The following is a 21,489-nucleotide window of genomic DNA, read 5'->3' as shown; positions in this document are numbered from 1 at the left end:
TAAAAGCCTCTGCCTCTGCAATGATATCAGTACAAAAACAATATCAATATCAAAAACATATCTCAGCTGATAATAAACAAACAATTGAATAATTGACACACAGCTGATTTATGTTGGGTAAATTGGGCCAACCACAGCTTCTTCCATTCTGGCTTAGACTCAGTGGGGTTTATAAGGCAAGACCTTGAGGAGTGATGTTTTTGGAAACAAAAAAAAGACAAACACTGTAATGTCTGGTCGAGGAAGAGTAAGAGCAAGGGGCCCAGGGAGAAGAGCAGGCCCAAGGAGAGGGCAAGGTAGAGGTGTAAGAATGCGTGGTGGTGGCATTCCAAGGGCTGCAAGAACAGTAGTCAGTGATGAAATTCGTGCCACTATCATTGACCATGTAATCAACCATGGTCTTTCACTAAGAGAGGCTGGTGAAAGAGTGCAGCCCAATTTGAGGCGGTCAACGGTTGCCTCCATTATACGCATCTTTCAACAAACCAACAGGTAAGTATTGCATTTTACATGGATTGTTTCTATTCTCACTTGACATGTCAATATTGTCATACAGTAATGTATATGTTGAATTTTTTGTCTTTCTAAAGAATGCAACGTCTTCCACCCTCTGGGGGAAGAGGAAAGCTCCTCAGTAATGATCAGGAGCTTGCCATTGTAGAAATGGTTACTGCAAATAATGCAATAAAACTGCGTGAAATTCAAACTAGAATTGTGGCGGACCATGAGATATTTGACAATATCGATAGAATCAGCCTCACAACCATTACGCGGACATTGTCCAAACACAGAGTGCGGATGAAGCAGCTCTACACTGTTCCCTTTGAGAGGAACAGTGAGAGGGTCAAGGAGCTACGACGACAATATGTCCAGGTATAGTGTATATTCAATCCAATGTCCAGTTCTATAAGCTTTGCACTTTGCAAGTAGGTAACCTACACAATACTAGGTTACAGTACAGTATGGTATACAGTAATAACATGACTTACATAAACTTTGTTTCAGAGAGTTATGGAATTGGAGGCCAACCAGGCCCCTCATGAATTCATATACATCGATGAGGCAGGATTCAATCTGGCCAAAAGGCGTCGACGTGGACGAAATGTAATTGGAAAAAGGGCCACAGTTGATGTGCCAGGACAGAGAGGGGCAAACATTACCATGTGTGCAGCAATTGCAAATGCAGGATTACTCCTTCACAGATGTCAGGTTGGACCCTATAATACAGAGCGCTTGCTTGCCTTTCTCAATGATCTCCACCAGCGCCTGGTTCCAGAGCAGGGTCAGGAGGGTGAAAACATGAGGACCTTTGTAATTACCTGGGACAATGTGGCTTTCCATCACTCGCAAGCAATAACAACATGGTTTGAAGTCCACCCAAGACTGGTAAGTCTCTTCCTTCCACCCTATTCACCTTTCCTCAACCCCAGAGGAGTTCTTTTCTGCATGGCGGTGGAAGGTTTATGACCATCAGCCACATGACCAGATGTCCCTCCTTGAAGCCATGGATGCTGGCTCCAGGGACATCACAGTTGACGATTGCCAAGGGTGGATCCGACATACCAGGCGGTTTTATCCCAGGTGCATCGACTTGGATAACATCAGATGTGATGTTGATGAAAACATGTGGCCTAACCCTGAAGATCGCAGAGATTAGATGCAAATTTTTTGTCTTTTTTTAGCCCCCCTCCCCCTCCCCCCTTTTTATCTTGGCTTTTTGCTGTTGTTTTTTTTGTTCAGAATGCTCTTGTGTGTTTCATGGATATTTTGTTCACTGTAAGCAATACTGTAAAACTTTCTCTGTCCTATCATACCGTGTTTCTACTGTACCTCCTGTGGTAAACAGTAAAGAAACAAAAACTTGTTTGCTTTTTACTGGAATGCTTTTGAATGTGAACATTACTGTACATGTGGACATACAGTTACCAACCAAGACATTTCTGGTGTCAAAATGGTGGATTGCATGTTTCGCATGCAAATACCTGTAAAACTGAATCATAAAGGTCTATGCAGTTTTTGTAATGTCAATAATAGCCAGTATTTTGAAACCTGGTGTACTTTGATTGACTGCATGTACCTTGTGAAGTGAAAACAAGTGTTATTCTTTGACAGACTAATTTCATTTTGAGTCAGATTCATAGTGTTTTTGTACAGTTAGTGTGTGCAGAGAAAGATGTGTTCTGTTTTGAAATGAAGAGTTAGTATATATTTAACAAAATGTATTTTTGAGAAGGAAATTATCCATTTGGCCAATTGTGTTTTGTAGGTGTGAGTCTGTGTTAAGAGTTTAGAAAAGTATCTGAAGTATGGGTAGGCGCTTGTTAGCGATTGAAAAAAACTGTAAGTTCAAGTCGTTCATTTACACACATTTAGAGAAACAAGCAATAGCGACGCTGAGAAAAGTGACACTGACAGTGGCACAGTGACATCTAGTGGTGAATGATGGTTTGACATGAAAGCAGCATAATTCATACAATCACAAATCATCAAATGTGTAAAGAGCAGATTTCATGAAATCTGGTACTGTGTCAGATGTTTTACAGCTTAAATGTTATGAGATGTTATCACTTTGTATTATTATACTGATATTATCATAGGGCAGTAAACACTGAAAGCCTAAAGAAAGATTTTTCCGTGCAAAGTCAGTGACATGTATGGAGGGTCTAAATAAGAATTTAAGCGCTCTTTAGGATGAATGTAGTTCCATCAGCAAAAAAGAATACTTACAATACTCTACTGCCAGATTATTATTGACATTACAATAAAAAATACACTCTACATGTTCCAATTTCTGGTCTGACCTTAACACACAGAGTATGGTTTTGTTAGCCAGAAAAATAAATTCCAATCTTTCACACTCATTGCCACGTAAAAAAGAGCTCTCTGTTTCAGCTTGATGGCAAATAATTTGCCAATCTGCCTCCTGGCCAGGCTTTTGGATTTCAGTCTCAACTCGTTAGCATGTTTGGCCCGAGAACCAGGATTTACAAATTCTTCTTGCATCGAATTGGCTCTTAGGCCAGGACACCTACGTCACCCAGAATCCCCAGGAGTGGCCATTACTCAAAACTATTCATACAACATAGATGCTCGGTAGAATGGGAAAATGATTTCAACATTGCTGAGAGTGAACAGCTGCAACCTTCTGCTGCTGGACGATGACAGATTTCCTTTCCTCTCTTTATCTCGCTCACTTCCTTTTGCGTTACTCTCTCTTCTCTAATTTTGTCAGTTTGATGTCGCTTTTCTTTCACTTCTCGCATTTGACTTGTTTTTCCCGACCCTGACTTCTAACTTTAGCCTTTTTCTCCCTTCACTTTACTGTGATTTCTTACCCCTCTTTACATACCGGTACACACACACACACACATACTGTACATACACAATTACACACAAGGGAACCCGACTCTGAAAATACATCTCCAAGAATAATGGCTGAAGAATTTTATTAGGGCCCTTTCACATTTCATGTGGAAAAGAATTCTAACATGCTGTTCGCTAACATAGTGTGTGTAGCACTCGGTCTGTATGTACGGTTATTTCGTCCAAATGTCACCAGGAGAGTGGATATACAGAAAATATGCTCTAGAGCTGTCACTTGTGAGGAAATGTCACAGTCAGAAGTGGAATTTCTGTTATTTTAAGGCTTGAAAATTAGCATTTAGGGTGAGCTTCTCCCATTGCAGAATTTTGCTCATGACAAGCTGCGGTGTCTCTAAACAACCAAAGAAATGTGGAAACCAACGGGTAGATGGAGAAGCGTGGAGATTGAATGACCTGTGGCATTCACTGGGGGAAAAAAAGAAAGAGAAAAAATTGGGAGGCTGTGTGCTCGAATGCACCCTCGAGTGAGAACACACATGAACTCACTATACAAAAACCACCATATAGGGTATAAATTTGAGAGAATTTAACTCCTCCTCTTGCTTGTCTGTGTTTGTGAATGCACATGTCAATGTGTGAACATGTATGTGCGTGTACTCTCACTCTCTCTGTCTGCATGTACCGGTGTGTGTATGTGTGTGCTTTAGAGGAGCCACATCTGGAAACAATAGAGAAGGAGATGCTGTCACTTTCCCTTTACCTCAGGCTTTCGAGTGTGTTCTTAAAGAAACACTCAGTTCACTCACAGTAAATTACAGGAAGGCAATCTGAGCTTCAGACTTAGATATTTGGACTCTCTCGCTTGCCGACGCACACACAGATGCTCTCGGGCACATACACACATTCATTCAGACAGTCTAACATGCCCAGAATTAATCAGTTTCTCCAGATGTAATTTTACCCCTGCACCAGTAAATTGCAGCCTTGCTTGTATTAAGTGTAATTGTAAAGCCAAATTACAGCTAATTTTGAAGTGAGAGTCTGTGTGTGCTTCTGCAAATACTCCTGTGTGTGCTGTAAACGTGTGCGTGTGTTGGAGGGGTTGAAAGTTCATAGCTGATAAGATGTGATTGATGGTAAAGTCGTGTTTACACAGCATAATCACTATGTTTACACTGTGGATTCAAATGGAATTTAGTGGATATAGAGCATTACTTATCCTAACCCAGAGTGAATGTTAAAAAGAAACGCAAACTCGATAAAAGACCTAATAGGGTTGCGTGCCGGCAAATAATTGCACAAATTGTAAATGCACTTGTGTCTGAAAGACCATTAAAATTGAATTTGCCTCATTAGACAAGAGGTGGCAGCATTGTTCAACCCAGTAAGTAAACACATCCCAGAGGACGTGCAAGGATGTTATACTGCATGGGCCAAAAGCAAAACAGTAAAGCAGTTATCCATGGGTTCACTCATTCACACTACTTTTAAGTGGCCTTTATGAGTCATGGACTGTCTGTTTGTTTATACAAAACTACAATTTTATATGATAACAATCTTACATTTTAAATGTCTTACCATTACAATAGTATGCTCACTAACTGCACTCTATGACCAAACTCTACTCTTCTGTACATAACACTTACTTTTTTTAAGTTAATTTATTCACAACAGACGGGAAAGCATTTTTCAGTCACCTCAAATATAAAATTCTGCTTTGGTTATTCGAGTGATGACGATTTGAAAATAGGAAATATTTACCGTTTTACTTCTTTTGGAATATTTGTCTGTAATTTGAGTATCTTTGTGTTCAGGTAAAGGTTTACCTTTAAGCTTTAAAGAAACTGGAGGGCAATTTTCATTTTTTTTCCCGATGTGCAACGAAAAATGTCACTACAATGAAATCAACACTCATCAAAGTCAGAGGCACACATATACCCCGTCAGCATGTCAGAAAACAATTTTTTTTATTCTTCTGATACAAAACTGTTTTAAATAACAAACACATTTTAAAATTTGTTGTCATTTTTTTTTACAAGGATAAATTAGCAATTTCATTATAAAACATTGACGATACTGACTTTTCAACACAGGGGTCAGTCCAGACCTTAAAGGCTGCGATCAGTGCTGGTGAACTGACTTCGGCAGTCATTCATATCGGGGTTTCTGGCAAACATTTAACAAATCGGTATAATCAGTGGTTCTCAATCTTTATTAAGCTTGACACATACGCACTGGGTTTCAAGGCACATTCTGTGATTGTTTGGAAATGTTACCTGAAGCTCAGTGTGGTCATAGGGTAGACCGCCAAAACATTCGCAGGGAAACTACATTAGCTCAGAGGGGAGGTGGTCAGAGGTTAATTTAATTCACTTTGAGTGAATGTAATGTTTGTTTGACTTTGGAAATGTAATAAATGTGCCAGGCTGCGCTGGTTTAAGAAACACTTTCTTGAGGGGGTTCTAGGTTTCACCACAACCATTAAAAGTTGTCTCTTAATGTTAAAAAATGGCTCATATTTAACATATTTTGGGGCAATTGAATCCCCACAATGATTTTCTGTCCAATTCTAAACATTAAGCCAAAAACAGGGGTACGTGTGAGGCACTACAGTTACAGAGGACACACAGGAAGACAAAGCTCCAGGTCTTATATATTTCAACTGTTTGAAACAGACATTTCCTTATTCTTCTCAAATATGGAAGGCAAAATGTGACAGATATCACATATACTACAGATATAAAGGCTTGCAGAACTGCAAGAATGTTGCTGGGAAGATTGTCATGCAAATATACGGGACACAGGAGAAAATATCAGAATTTGGTAAATACAGCTCCAATCCAACTTGAGAGACAATAACTTGTTTTAGTCATCCATGAAAATGTGAAATACAATGAGCAATAATCTCTTCCTTTGAGGGTTTGATTGTCTGGGAAATTAGCCTTATAAAAAACACAGTCTAGGCAGAGAGACGGAGAGAGAGACATGATGTGACATTTATAGAGAAAGAAAATATACACACCAACAGACCAGAAAAGAAAAGCACACAAAAGAAGATGTTTGATTCCTGATACTGACCAAAATATAGTCATAAGTGAGCTGATGAACAAGATTTGTGGACAGAGAACCACGAGTACACTTTTATGTACAAAGGTTTTGGACAGTTTAGATGTTCAGATGAAGAGTAATGTCAAAATATCATGTCAGGCATTTACTGGTCCTACATTCAATCTGCAGCAGCACAACGAGAATCAGGAAGGACTCTCATCAGTGGCTAAAAGAATTGCTCTAACCTCCACATATCTGTGCCATTCAGGGATAATGTGATTAAACAGGAGGAATAAAAGAATTAAAATCCATCTAAGGACTCAGGTATGACACGTATCTTCATGCAGCATATACTGGGCGTAACTATACTTATGACAACTGGTGCTGTTTTAGCCCACAAATATGCCCCTTTGGGGCCCATGTGGGGTCATTGCGGACCCGTAGAACCCACAAGGAGGTCAGTGCAGGTTTTTTGTAGGTACACCAACTATAGCTTGCCCACAAAAAAAACACATGGGGATTCAAAAGGGCAAATCTGCTATGGGCCCAATATAAGCTAGCCATCATGGGCTACACCTGGGTTATTTTCTGGTCAGCCATCACTGGGATACCCACAGAATTCCCTTTTTTGGGACCCAAAGGGGCAAATGTCCCATTGGCCCCACATGGGCTTACTTACATTTACCTCACATTTGGGGGGGGTTGTGTGTTTTGTGGGCCACAGCGCGTAAAACTGCTGTGGGCCCTGCGTGGGCACACCCACATGGGGTCCGTGGAATAGCCGTGGTTGCTCTGCCCACACAGTTTACCCACAGCTACAGTCCACAATTCACTCTCTGTGGGTCCACACCTAATACAGACCGCTTGTCTTCACTTTACTTTTATTGCCAAACATTTTGACAGTGATATCTGTGTGAGCACATGCATGTCTCTGTGACGGCCCTTTGCTGTTGCGTAATGTGTATTATGGCAAGTGATTGTCTAATAACCTCAAATTCTCTAACCGTTACCCTGCCATAGAGACAATATTTGGGTAAGAACAGAGAGAATAATTTCCAGGAAAACTATACACATCACTGGAAGTTAGCCGAGCTCCTCGTAGAAAAGCACAAATTCCTTCATTTCCCAGGACATCTTAGCAATTACAAATTTATGGGGCAATAAAAGTCACAGCTGGTATTACCAGGATTCATTGCGGTGTGGTGACTACCTCAAAATGTTTTCTTTTCTTTGCACCTACATCTGACCAAACTCTCCCCATCAATGAGGCTGTGCATATAAATGTGTTGTATAATGATTCACTTTCAGTCTTACCAATGCTTTCCCAACCCTTCACATATTATATCTCTATAGTGCATAAAACAGCTTAGAGCTGGTTTCCCAAAAAATTCTGAGAATAAAATTAACTGTTCTCTTGAACTGAAAAAAGTATAGTTCCCCAAAAAAGCAGAAAAATATAACCAAATAAGGCAGTGTATCAGATTCTCAGTACACTTTGTCTGATACGCTCAATGTGGAGGGGGTTTTAAAGGTATCGGGTGCTTCTTGGAAACTTCAGCCCACACCTATATGATACCTGCTCCAGTGTAAAATTTAAAACTTGAAGGAGACCCTAAAAGGACACAATGGCGTTAGGGTTATTTGTATTCAGCAGGTTCAGTCTCTTCTGCTGAGGCTCTGGAGAAAAGAGAGACAGAGAGGTAGACGTGGTGCTGTACAGCTTATTGGTGTCCGGTCTGCTTGATGATGCTTTAGTTCTGCCTTTTCCATCTCTCTTTTTCCTTAATTTGTTTTGCTTTCTCCAGCTCTCTGAGCAAAGGAAGTCTATCAAGGTAGAGAGGCTATTGTTGCTACTAATGTATGACTCTCATCTTGTCTCCTTCATAGAGGCACATGGTCAAGGACTGTCTTTACTTTGATGATGCAATTACATCCAGAGGCTGTTTTGGTGATATTCCTGCAACGTTCCTGTGCCACATTTGCAATCTCCGTCTCATCTATTGATTATCTGACCTCCTTCATTCGTCAGAGTGAGTTTCTGTACATGAGAGAGAAACAAGCAGAACTCCATTCCTGTCCATTCTCTCCTTCTTTCTCCTCAGACCACCGTCTCATTGCCTTTCCCTGGTTTGATCCAGCTCTCGCCCGGTGCCCTCTTGCCACCTCGGCTCGCTCTGCTGTCCCTGAGCAGGCGCGCAGAGCAGCGCTGCCAGGTGTGGAGGGTTTTTGCTGACCAGATCCACATGCCCGACGTGATGCCCACAAGCAGTGACATGAAGATTCGAAGCATCTCTGATGCCACATATGAGTCCTGGGTGCTGGCCCTGAACTCCCCCCAGTTAGAGAGTTGGTAAAGATAACAGCCAATAACGGTGGATGCTGGAACGGTGTAAAGAACAGAAAACACTCCAATCTTCACCATTAAACGCTCCAGCTTGTCTGTTTTGGCACCGTCCTTCTGCAGATTGGAGCGAATCTTGAAAAGAGCCACAAGGCCAGCACAGATGAACAGAGTGCCTGAGGAGGAGGGAGGAGGACATGTGAGGACCACCAGATTGAAAATTGTAATGAGAAACTGAGTATGTTAAAGAAACGCTGAGGAAGAAGAACAAAGTAGAAAATAAGGAAACCCAACATAAGCAGATGAATGAATACCAATATTATGCTTTAATTACCTATAAGCAGGTACGTGGCCAGTGGTGCAACCACAAAGCCTGTGAGTGCTTCCTGCTGCTGGTTGCCAACATAGCAGAGCCCAGTCAGGTCATCTGCATCCACCAGTCTCATGATGAGGATGACAATGGTTTTAACTGCTGGAATGGCCCATGCAGCTATGTGGAAATAGGAGCTGTGCATTTCTATAGCCTCATGGCCCCACTTTAGTCCTGCAGCCAAGAACCAGGTGAGGGTCAGGATTACCCACCTGGAAGAGAGAGCAGACAAAGGAGCGATATAAGCAACACATTTTCCTCATGGGTACACTTATCAGATTATCTTTTTCTTTTTATAGTGAATAGAAATCATCTGTTTCTAGAAACTAAGATACTTAGAAAAAACCATAGGCTCCTGATTACTGTTGGAACGACACATAATTTTTCATTTATGTAACTTTTTCATAACCAATCAGGTGGATATGGCCAGTCCTCAATTATAATTAAGTTATCCTGACACCGGCTAGCCATGAGTTGCATAATACAGGGTTATGATCATATTTTAGGAGAGAGTGAAGTCATTGGTCTGTTGCTTTTCCAAATAAGGAAGAGTGTAGGCAAACAGGAAAGCAGGGCCCAAGCAAAAAGGAAGAAAAACAGCTGTAACAGCAGTGTTTCCAGTGCAGGACAGATTTAAGAAGTGTCACTTTTACCTTTGCATGTGTCGGAAATGAACCCAAATGGTACATGGGTTATGAGACAGGGCAGTAAGACTTTAAGGAAAACAGGATGCAAGTCTCATATTCCAATTGTTCTAGCAAAAGGCATTCCCAGCTGCTGATGACAATGATTAAACTGGGGAAAAGAGATGAAGGATTTATAAAAACTCAGTGTTTATTTGCACTAACCAGAGAGAGGACGCCATGCCAAAGAAATAAAGGAGGAGGAAGACTATGGAACAGCCGGTGCTCTTTAATCCTTCTTGTACCAGAATTGGCACTGCTGCAGCATCCAGATCGCAGGAAACACGTTCCCTCCCAAGAGTCAGTCGTACCTGTTAAATGACATAGAACAGAAAGGGAAAAGAGGTGAGGCTGAATTAATCCCAGAATAAAGTAAAAAGAGAACGAATCGTCTTTCTTTCTAAATGCAAAGAGGCAGAGCTGGAGATTACTGAATTATCTCAACGCAGTGATGAATCAAAAAGGGCTTTTAGTATTTAATCACTGATGTAACATTTTGAAAACTCAAAAACAAACTGTACTCTTGTTGGATTATGTTCAACTGCTGGCCCTGGTACTCTACAACATTTTTATAAAATATAAAAAATAATCAATATCCAAAAACTGGTCCATAAGGTGCTCATCTGATTATTTTTGATGAAATAGCTTTATTGATTTGCTCACAACAAGTGAAATTAAATAGATCAAAATTATTACTAAACCTCCTGCTTACCAGGTAGGCTACGCTGTACAGGTTACAGCACATGGAGAGAAAGATGATGGGCCTTTCTGGGTAGGAGAAACGCTGAGAATCCAAGAGAAAGGTCAGGACTGTCAGAGTGGTTGAGAGGAAGCACAGCACAGCCCACACTGCCATCCACGCATCCGTGAACACTTTGGCCCCTCGCCTGTAGAGCCCGCTATCGTAGCCGCACTGCATCGTACAGCTTTCAGTCTGTTTAAGCCAAGTATATTGGTCAGGTGCAGATCCCAGGGCGTGACACTCCTCTTGGTGGGGAGGATGGCGGACGGGCTGGTATGGAGGGTCTTCATCCCCTGGACCCTCCATACACATGTGGTTGTGGTCGTTTTGAGGTGGGAAGAGGCTGCAATTGAGCTCCTGGGCAGAAAACATAATGGGTAATGTCAGTAATGGATTTAAACGTTTCTTGGTTTTCCACATTGCTAAACTATATCCTGAACTTTTTTAAGACATGCATGATGTCTTTGATGGTGATACGACTCACCTCAGGCCATATGAAGCCAAACTCGTGGAGCACGGGGAGGCATTTTTTCTTGACCGACAGACACATGCTGCCACATGGACCAATAGGGATGGGAACCTTGTCTGTGCACATTGGCACATAAACTGAGCACAAGAAGAACTGTTGGAAAGTGGAGATAAAGAAATACATGTTTAACATGTGATCCTTTGTGAATGTAATCAAGTTTGGCAAACTATGTTTTCTGTGATGAGATTTAAAATCATGGAGCAGGGAGTGACTGCAAAGCAACTTTTGATAGAAAAAGCAATGTCACACGGACAATATATTAGTCTAATACTAATATACTGGCACATATGCACTTCTCTTTGGGGAGATTGTTCACAATACTCTCATCGATGTCTGCAGTTGTGTTAGGGAACCACAGCCAAGTAGGTGCATGGTCAAGTTGTGTCTAATTTGTCAAACACATTGCCGGAAGTTCAGGAACAATGGCCACTCATCATTTTCCTGTTCAGCATAACTCAAACATAAGGTATGGGCAGAAAAATGAAGGACAACCAACATAAAGCTTCTTACTTAAGGTGTTGGTCCATTACATGGCTGTCAGAAGTGCTTCAATAAGCCTTGGCACTGATTCTTCAAGTGGAGGCATGGAAACTACTCTTCTAAAGGATTTTCACTCATTGGTTATTTTTAATGATGCTAATGGGGAATGCTGTCTAAAACATCTGTCCAGAATCTCCACAGATGTTCACCTGGGTTGGCACCAAGTGACTCTAAACCCCCAGTATATTATTCAAATCATTTTCACTCTAATCAAATTATTCAGATACCCTTTCTTCACTTGAAAAGGCCAATACTATCAAGATAGAAGTGTTTCATCATAATATAAAGGGGATCCCTCGGAACAACTCTGAGTTGGAGTGACCCTTCCCTCCAAGGCCTCTTCAGAAGCAGGACAAAAGCTAATGCTCCACACCCAACAACAGTTAATAATTTATAAAATGAATACAAGTTGAACTGTAGTGAAATAAGAGCCAGCATGATATCATCTGTAAATGCTTGTTTATTTTCAACCACAATAATCATTATCATTCAACTTGGCCCTTTTATAGTCCAGCTCAAGTGGGCCTCTTTGGGGTCCGCCCGACAGTTCGAGAACCACGGCTCAAAAGGGGACAAGTGGACGCTAATGATGCCAGCAGCACTCCTCCCATAGAATTCTCAAAGCAGTGAACTCTAGAGGGCTTTTTCATCCTCTGTGAAGTATAAGGAATATATATGAATATGTATATATGAATATCAGAAGTTTTTGCCCATTAAAAACTGGCACTAGTATTGGCCCCAAACCCCACTAGCAGGCTCCAATTCCAATTCATCTAGAGCAGGGGTGTCAAACTCAAATACACAGTGGGCCAAAATTCAAAACCGAAACAAAGTCGCGGGCTAAGGTTAATATTTATTGAAATATATTTATTCCTCCAGATATAAGAATGAAGCTTTTCTTATGGACTCAAACACGTTTTGCTGAAAAACTGAATATGGAACAAGCAAAGCTTAATACTAAACAATATATATATTAGCTGTATAATACTAGTAGGCCAGCTCTAATAGTCATTTGTATGGCTTCGCCAAATTTGGCCCGCAGGCCAGAGTTTGACACCTATGATCTAGAGAAAGTGAAAGCAACAGTATACTTAAGCCAGTTTCAATTAAACACTGAAATTGCAGTAGGAGCGCAACAGTTATCCAATCTTATGTCATAATTTTTAAGACTTTGATCCACTTCAATCAAACTGTGAAGCACAAGGTAAATTGTGTCATTTGTGTGGTGTATTTTAGAGGAGTGAAAACAGTGCTGTGGCCCTGCAGGCTTTCTGTATATTACAACTGGATTACAGCTGCTAACTGTACAGTACTCCCACATGTGGCTCCTCCAGCTACTTGCATATACGTCTCGCTATCCTGCTGCTTTTTCTGCTCCGACTTTCATTACATTGCATCACCTCTTCTATTAGTAGCTCTCTATTTTCACCTCTAATAAGGAATGCCACATCTTGAGTCAAGACAGAGAGAGTCAACACTAACCTGCTCCAAGGTTACGCATACAAATCCGTACCATCAAAAACAATCTGTGATGATTACAGCAGCGAGGGCATGTGCCGTGTAATGCTGCATGATCCCCCTGATCTAAGCCTGAGTTTTATTCTGTCCCATGGCAATAGTTTTGAAATAGATATCTAAGTCAGTGTTATAAAGATAGTGAACAGTCTGGAGTCACATTTGACTGTGTTTGACACATTTTGACAGACATTCTGGCAGCAGTGAGGGAAGAAGTACTCTGGGGTTACAGAGGGTAGCAATTTTAAGTGATTTCATGCATTTATAGTGAAATCTGTTTGAAGCCAGAGTGTAAAATTGTACCAGGCTCATGATATGAAAACACACAGAAGCAGAAAGTGCATTTCACTCAGCTACCATGAGATAACGGAAACAAGCTCTAGGCACTTGGAGTGGTTAAAAAAAAAAGTGCTGGAGTAAAAGGTTTGATGCTGTTTTTCCATTTGAAAAATATCAAAATATGTATTGGGCCACAGCAGGAACTACATGTTACAGAACTGCAGCCTTGATCCAGTTATAAACAAATCGCAGCTTGAAATTGGCCCTTGAACGGAGCCCAAATGAAACATGAATCCAACAAGGGTGTCAAGGTTGGGAAATAAATATCAGGGAAATGTTATACAACTCTTAGTGTCTGTGAGAATTTACTGGCGGGGAAAAGTTAAAATTGTTGCCTCTGTGCACTGAAGCATGTTTGAGATATAAACAAATTTAATATACATTGAATGACTGAGCTACTGTTCTGCTACATATCTACAAGCAGACAATGTTGACTTGTCTTCTGATAATGAATCAGCGACTCGTTACCACAGCAATATCAAAATCACTAATCCGAGTCTAAGAAAACGTCCTTTAAACTCTCAGCTTATTACACTGTTCCCTGCTCAGCATCTGGGTTGTCATGTAGTTTCACTGGTCTGGCCCAAAGTGGCCTTTATGTGGCCAACAATGTAAAATGAGTTTGACATCCCTGTTATAGTGTTTCTCACCAAAAACAGAGAATGTCTGTTCTTGAATTTTATGGAAGACCTGCCATCCTGAATAATTGTGACTTGATAAAATGCAGTCAACCCAGATGTTGTAATATTGTCTTGGTTTGACTAAAGCATTCAAAGAAGTTCATGAGACATACAACACATGTTATACTTCAAATAATTCTCACGGTGGGCTCTGCATACTCAAGCGGTGACAGTAACCTCACATATTCTGGGTGTTTTCCCTGACTCTTGGTAACCTGAGTCCTGTCACTTCACTGCGAAAAGCTACTCCGGTTACTACTCAGGAAGCCTCCCATTAGAGCAAATGTTAAATGATACGGTTCCTCTTTCTCCTTTCTCCCTCTTTAGCATCTGTGTGTGTGTGAGAGAGAGAAACTGGGTTGTCAGCTAAACTCACTGGACAATTTACAACTGGAGGAGGACAGTTTGGCTTCATACTGCAGTTGCTTCTTGTTCTGTGTGGTTGTCTAGTACACACTGTATGCTTCTTAAGCAGTGTATTAATTTAACATGCCAAAATATTTTTTTACCCCTATTTCCCAACAGCTGCACACAGCAATAAGTCACTCTAACGCTGTAATAAAATCACATGCCACTCCAGACAGGGCAGTGGACTTAAAATAAGGACCGAGGGAGGAAAAAAGCACTTGGAAAGGTGTGGGCTTGGTTTCATGTCAGTGTACGGGGATGTCTAGACGATCTGGACATGCTTGCATGCCTTTGAAACTGGGCGTCTCTAAATAAAAGGAATAAAAGCAAATTATAGAAAAATGTAAACACCACTTGTCCACACTGAAACTTGCCATCTCTAAAAGAAATCTCTGATGTGCCACCAGCTGCTCCAATAATTGAAAATGAAATGACACATAATTGGTCCAATCTTTTTCTTTTTTCCTTACATGGTGCAGGAGTCAAACAAGCAGCATTTGTTTTATGACACTGAGGGCATCATTGTTAACAAGACAGTGCAGTATATAGCACTAAAGACTCAGCTGTTGCTGTGAGGGGCATGAACTCAGAATGTCAACAGACAGAGGGGGCATTTTCAATGAATTTAGCATGACAGCCTGGCACAACAGGAAAGGAAGGAAGGCACGGAGCCCCCAACTCCCGCCCGATCCTCTTGACTTCGTGGGAATCAACCCATGTTATGGCCCTCATTATCACCGGGGCCATCAGTCTGATCAGTTCGCGGTGCTGCAGCTCTGTCATGCGCTTTGAGACAAACACACTGCTTTCTCTCTTTGACGCACGCAAATAAATATAGCGGAGATTCCAGACTGAGCCATGCTTTTTTTAGACCAGGCTTGTTCCTAAATCTGTGCACGTTAATGGTGTATTATTATCATCATCATTATTATTATATTTGCATGCTGGTTATTCTACTTTGTTGTGGTGGCTTGACATCAGTCGCTACGATTTGCATGGGTCCACTACCTTGAGTTGACTTGAGCAGCCGTACTGAATGAGCGGCGTGAACGTGGTCAGTTGCAGCTCTGCGTCCGACTGCAGAACGTTGCCGACCAGGTTGGGCATCTTGGTGACGTTGTAACCGAGACCCTGGCACATGCTGATCCGGATCGGGTCGCAGGTCATCTCCTCCACCTCATCGCCAAAAGCCCTGACCAAGCAGAGCGGAGCGACCAATCCGGATAAGAGAAGCACTGCTGACCCCGTGAGCGACACCATCATCCCGGGCATGGTCACCCTGATATTGAGCGGCTGCCCCTCTGTAAATGTTGCCACAGTTATTATCTCGTCAAACACAGTCGGGTTAAGTCGCCCTGGAACCTAGAGCGGCGTTTGTAGTCCAGCTGGAGCGGAGTGCGTGTTCGTCCGTGCGCTCTGGGAGCTACACAATCCCACTCTGAGCCATTCAATAGATTCAAATATCCTGAACGCAGCAGTGGATCATTGCGATATCAAAAGCGCGTGTTTTCAATTAAGATAACGTGCGCACTTGCAGTTTGAGAAACAAACAAACAAAACTGCATCTTGATAAATCCTCAAGTCCTTCTTATGACGTCTCCCGTCAGTAACTCCGTGTGGGAAAGCGCAGCGGACCGACAAAACATACAGCGGGACTGATTTTATGCCTACTGCTTCCAAGCGTCCAGCATTAAACTTTATTGTGTCTGTGAAGGGAGACTATTTTCCTCGTCCAGAGAAAAGCCGACCAATCCAAGCACAGGAGTTGGGTTTCCCTGACCAACCCCTGGCCAGGTGGGCGGGATCCAAGAGAAAAATAGAAGAGCGAGCTTCATCCACTCCCCTCTCCCCTTTATACTCTCTACCCCCTCTCGCTCTTTCCTTTCCTTCAGCATTTTGCCTTCTCCCGACTCATTTCCTTTTTCATGCTTTTCTTTTCTTTTCTTTTCTCATTCTTCTCACTGTGTTTCCTCTCCGTTCCCCCTAAAAAGAAAATGAGAAGCATTCCCCAGCTAATTCTGACAATATCCAGAACGTGTATTTTGACCGGCTGATGTGGTCTACATATAATTTTATTGGCTGTATTTTTAGAAAATATGCATCTGAAAAGTAGATTTAGTGTGTGTGTGTGTGTGTGTGTGTGTGTGTGTGTGTGTGTGTGTGTGTGTGTGTGTGTGTGTGTGTGTGTTTATATTTAAAGTCCTTAATTGTCTTTTAAGGGCATCTGGCATGTCACCACAGGTTCCACTCCCCTTCTCTAAAGGCTTGTCAGCTCTAAGTGCTCATGACATTGTAATTGAAAATAGGGCCTTAAGTGATGCTGAAGCATTGGAAATCTGTTTTGCATTGCAGTGAATGCACATACTGGACAGGTTTTGTTTGCAAGTGGCACCCAGGGATAAGGTTTCTTTTTCTTTTTTTTTTACAGCATGATACTAGCGGTGAAGAGTGTTGCTTTGGATTTTCTGTGTTGTTAAGTGGCCTTGGGTGAGAAAGGGCTTGGATATGCTTGCAAATATTTTGGGAGAAAAGATGCTTGATGTGTGTGTTCTTCAAAGTAACATGCAGAGTTATGACAGCTTAAAGAATATCTCAGATGTAATCCAACTCAGAAAATTCAGATGCAATTGCAGACTAGCAGATATGCAGTACTCGGGCTTTTCTGCAAAGTTATGATTCTCTAGTTAAATTCCATCTATGTGCAAGGACTGCTGTAGTTCTGTCATTTAAATATGTACCACGTCCAAGCATTATTTATCAAGGTTCAGGAGTTAACCTATTGAAACAACTGAATACACACCCTTTCATGGACACAAATAAAAAAGTTCGCCCTGACCCCAAATATGTGTCTGTTTAAGCTCTACTATCTACGCACACAAAGTAAACATTATCAACAAAAACTGGAACACACAGGACGAGAAAAGAACAGTAACATTGCACAGATAGCTAATTGTGATATAATTTGACTTGAAACTTGAACTAGAAACACTTTTACACATCAGACCGTTTCTATCATATTTTATGAGATTTCCTGTCTATATCAGAGAGTTGCACAAATGCTGAAAACATGTCCAAATCAGCAGCAGTCAAGTTGACTGGTGTCATTGTGCTGCTATTCTGGCTCCCTCTTAGATCACCCCATGATAGTTTTGCAAATCCAGTGTGAAAACTGATTGGCAGCACCAATGACCTCCCCAACCAACCACCCCAACCCCCAACGCAGAAACACTCACACATTCAGAGGGGCACATATTCGCATATGCACCTTCCCCCTCTATTGCTCTTCGTCTGAACCCGAGGTCAAGACCTGAAGTAATTAGCACCGAGCTGAAACAATAGCGTGTGCCTTGGAGCTGATGGCTATCTGGGGAGTGGCTTGTGTGCATGAAAGTGTGTGTGCATGGATTCAAAAGAATGAAGTGAATGCATGGGAACTTAAAACGAAGCAAACTTGGGACCAAAGTTCTTGAGCAAAGCTTAATTTAGGAAATTGTGATAGTTCAAAATGAGACTGCTGGAAAAAGTAAGTATCCGTGAAAGCAGAGAAAAGTGGCATCAGCACACACACACACACACACACACACACACACACACACACACACACACACACACACACACACACACACACACACACACACACACACACACACCACCTCCCTCACCTTCCCAACAGAGTGTGAATAGCAGAAGTGAGCATGTAGCATGTTTGAATGGATGAACTAATGACTATTACACTGGGTAGATAATGACCACAGTTACCCTTTAAGCCGTAAAACTAACACATCAGACATTACACACCTACACATTCCTGAACTGACATTCAGCTGCTCAGCAAAAAAAAAAGTAGTCCCATTTAAATATGTTTATACATGTAACTTGTATTTAAAAGAAACAGATGTGCATTATAAATATTAATACAGCTGACTGATTGCATGGGACGCAGATGTTCTGGCTGTTCATAATAAATTATTTTAGTACTTTGATAGTAGTTTTTATGAATCCACATGGAGGGTATTTTTCGAGCCATCCTGCGTCTTAGCGCAAACCACGTTCTAACCAAACCAGCAATCAGCTTTGAAAGGAAATAGGTCTGCCAATACTTTGGTCAGGCTAAGCATAACATCAACATTTACACTGAGTAGTTAATTTATAGTGACTGTACAGAAAGCAGGATTTGAAGGCTGCAGAGGTGGGACCTGGTCGAGTAAATATGTAATCAAAATCTATTAAATGCTTGTGTGGATGTGGGAAGGTGAAGAATTTCAGCCATTCAGGTCACCAGTGGCAGAAGTCGCTTCAACAACAGCATAACAGCGCAGTTCCGTTTGGTGTGTTTTTACTGATTTTGTAACAAGAAAGAATAAACCTTTAAAATGACTTTCTCAAACATACCGCATAAGGTCTGTGTGCGGTTTGTTTTGCAATCCAGTAATGCTGATTTCCACTGCTGAAGGCCAAGCAAAAATAGTCAGGGCTTTCTAATTATCAATGCCACACAGTTTTCTCCAAGACAGCGTTCATGTGACTCTTTTTGCATGCTGATGCCAACAGAAAGGACTCGGTGGTGTGGTTCTCATCCCCAAATTACCCACCCCTGCTAACATTTTGATGGTTTAATGCCTAAAGAGCCCTGCCTTTGGAAGGACATGTGCCCTGGTTGGCCCGAGTTCAAACTTCCCTGAGGTCTTAACTTCCCCTAATCCCTACTCTGCACCACTGCCACCTTTGTTACTTCCACAATAACAAAAAAGTACATGTGCAGAATTATAGACACCACAGGAGGTAAGCTGGTTGGGCAAATATAATAACTGAAATGCCTCACCCACTCCCACTCCTACCAGTTTAATTCAGCTTTAGTCTTTGGTTAATAAAGGGAGAAGTGAGGGAGAAGAGACAAATTAAAGAGATGTCTTGACAGAGTCGAGTCTCTGCATCTTTTGTTGCGGTGACTGCTGGTTTTAAAATGGTTGTGCCAATGCTGAGCTGATTTATGATTACTGGTAATGAAGCTTCACTTGAGATGACAGCTGCTAAAATCAGATACAGTCTGTGAGTGGGCAGGGCACCTGCATCTGTCCTAATGATTTAATAGCAGATGTTCAGAGTGAATTAGATTTTGTTACTTACTTCCTCCATGGTTGCTCTGTTTATTTTCTGGGGGGGAAAGCACATTATAGCAGCTACACTCTCCTTTCATTTTTGTCCAAAAGACGCACCATTATACCACATGAAACCTTTAAAACAGCACTAAATACAAAATGCTTTTCCCTAAAAAATATATATTCATATACTAAAGACATCTGAGATTTGTCACAACCCTGTGAAGGCCAACTGGGTCTTACTGTGGGAATGTAACCATTCTAATCTTTCAGCTTGGCAGGCGGAGTGAAAAGCACTACCCTGAGGACAGAAAGAGAGACACAAGTGTGTATCTGTCACCAGATAGCATCTTATGGCTCCATGCCCGATCCCTTAGTCCTTGAAGTGTGGTATTAATAGGCCTGCCAACTCCTTGGAATGGTGTGAGTGTGCATAACTGAAAATGTTCGACATAGACTAGTGTGCTGCTAATGATGTGCGGCTTTGCTTCCATGAATTTAGCATTTTAAACTCCTTTGCATGCGAAAGTTTGTGTAGGGTTGGTGCTACATGTTGATGATGCTGAAGTGAGTGGTTATGTCAGTATGGGGTTCGGGGCGTTTGACAGAAGAATGTTTTTTTTACCAATTTTTTTCTTTTTCCTTACAAGTGATCTGTCCCCCGTAGGATAGTAGGTTCACATTACTCCATTGTATAATGCTATATACCACACATTCTCTTTCATCAGCGCTCCTCCATCGTAATCTAGCCCCTGACTCCAGCTCTTTACTGCCACTACCAGCCTCCTTTCAAGCTGTCAGTCTTCTCCTCCTCCTCTTTTTAGGACTGAAGTCACAAAGCTTGCAAATGACATCAAAATTTAGATGAAAAAAAATAATACTCATAATTTTAGGTCTGATATGAACAGTTTATATGTTGAAATGTTCGGTAAAACGTTTGGAGAATCATGTTCTCGGTCTTTTGGGTTGTGTGGAAGAGAAAATGTTCAGTAAATCAACAAGATCAGAAAGGGACCCTTCTAATGTTAAAATCCTGAGCTTTACGGGCAAACGAAACAAGTTTACAGTCAGTTACAGTGTTGCCAATATTCAAGTTCATTGCAACAAAGTAATATGTCAGCCAGGGCAACTATATGGCTCCTTCACATAATGGATTGCATTTATATAGTGCTTTTCGAGACCCTCAAAGCACTTTACAATTCCACTATTCATGTAAAATACTCTCATTATCTCAGTTTAAAATGACATGGCCATGAATTTAATGTGATTTGTCATTTGACACTGAGGTTTTTCTCATGTCTTCTTGGCAGGATATTGGCATATATGCTGTGTGCCTGACTTATTTGCACTGTAAACAGTGGCACATGTGACCTAAATAGGGAAAAGAAATACAATCAAAATGATAAAATACGAGATTTATTTACATTTTTTTTATTTTATACATATTATAAAAACAGCTCAGCTGTAAGGCCTCTTATAGGCAACAAGATTTATGGCAGTTTTTCCTTAAAAATTCTGTTTTTCTTCTTATCTGAGCATGGGACATGTATATAATAATACCCTACATAAAATATTGTCATTAACTTCTGCATAAAGACTTGACCCTCACTGGCAGGATACCACTGCACACCGGGAAGTGTCTTGTCTATTCATCTTAAATTCTTAAGCCACTTTTCTGAGTGGTGACTTTAGCCCAAGGCGGCCCTGTTTGGCTTGTTTGGTGACAAGCAACAGAGTGCTGATAGATGGTTCCTGTCCGTGGCTGTAAATCGGCCTCTTGTTGGAAAGTTAACCCCTGTAACCCTGCTTGTCTGTAACAGCAGACTCCTCTCTCACAGCCCAGGGCAGCTGATGAGCTTTTCCCAGAAGTC

The 21,489-nt window shown here is 41.4% G+C and overlaps 2 protein-coding genes across 2 annotated transcripts; one reads left to right on the top strand and one right to left on the bottom strand.

The window, feature by feature from the left end:
- Positions 1–218: 218 nt before the first annotated feature.
- On the top strand, positions 219–1,611 carry LOC308401106 (uncharacterized protein). Its single transcript, XM_080889168.1, has 3 exons — positions 219–492; positions 591–873; positions 1,006–1,611. Exons 1-3 carry the CDS (start codon positions 230–232, stop codon positions 1,465–1,467), a joined length of 1,008 nt encoding a protein of 335 aa, XP_080745294.1. The 5' UTR covers positions 219–229; the 3' UTR covers positions 1,468–1,611.
- A 3,663-nt stretch (positions 1,612–5,274) lies between these two features.
- Positions 5,275–16,223, bottom strand: fzd4 (frizzled class receptor 4). The gene is made up of 6 exons (XM_080889245.1): positions 15,528–16,223; positions 10,993–11,130; positions 10,479–10,865; positions 9,932–10,077; positions 9,048–9,295; positions 5,275–8,889 (listed from the first exon to the last, which is right to left on the bottom strand). The coding sequence occupies exons 1-6, from the start codon at positions 15,789–15,791 to the stop codon at positions 8,471–8,473; spliced, it is 1,602 nt and encodes a 533-aa protein (XP_080745371.1). The 5' UTR covers positions 15,792–16,223; the 3' UTR covers positions 5,275–8,470.
- Positions 16,224–21,489: the final 5,266 nt, after the last annotated feature.

The sequence above is a fragment of the Rhamphochromis sp. 'chilingali' genome, assembly GCF_963969265.1.
Source record: "Rhamphochromis sp. 'chilingali' genome assembly, chromosome: 8".
NCBI classification, from domain to species: Eukaryota; Metazoa; Chordata; class Actinopteri; order Cichliformes; family Cichlidae; genus Rhamphochromis; species Rhamphochromis sp. 'chilingali'.
This window is presented reverse-complemented; position numbering and strand designations above follow the sequence as displayed.

Coding starts and splice junctions, on each gene's coding strand:
- fzd4 (XM_080889245.1), bottom strand. CDS start 15,791: ATGCCCGGGATGATGGTGTCGCTCACGGGGTCAGCAGTGCTTCTCTTA. Junction 10,866..10,992: donor TTGGCTTCATATGGCCTGAG/GTGAGTCGTATC, acceptor TTTTCTGCCCAG/GAGCTCAATTGCAGCCTCTT. Junction 9,296..9,931: donor GGCATGGCGTCCTCTCTCTG/GTTAGTGCAAAT, acceptor TCTCTCTTCCAG/GTGGGTAATCCTGACCCTCA.
- LOC308401106 (XM_080889168.1), top strand. CDS start 230: ATGTCTGGTCGAGGAAGAGTAAGAGCAAGGGGCCCAGGGAGAAGAGCA. Junction 493..590: donor ATCTTTCAACAAACCAACAG/GTAAGTATTGCA, acceptor GTCTTTCTAAAG/AATGCAACGTCTTCCACCCT. Junction 874..1,005: donor TACGACGACAATATGTCCAG/GTATAGTGTATA, acceptor ACTTTGTTTCAG/AGAGTTATGGAATTGGAGGC.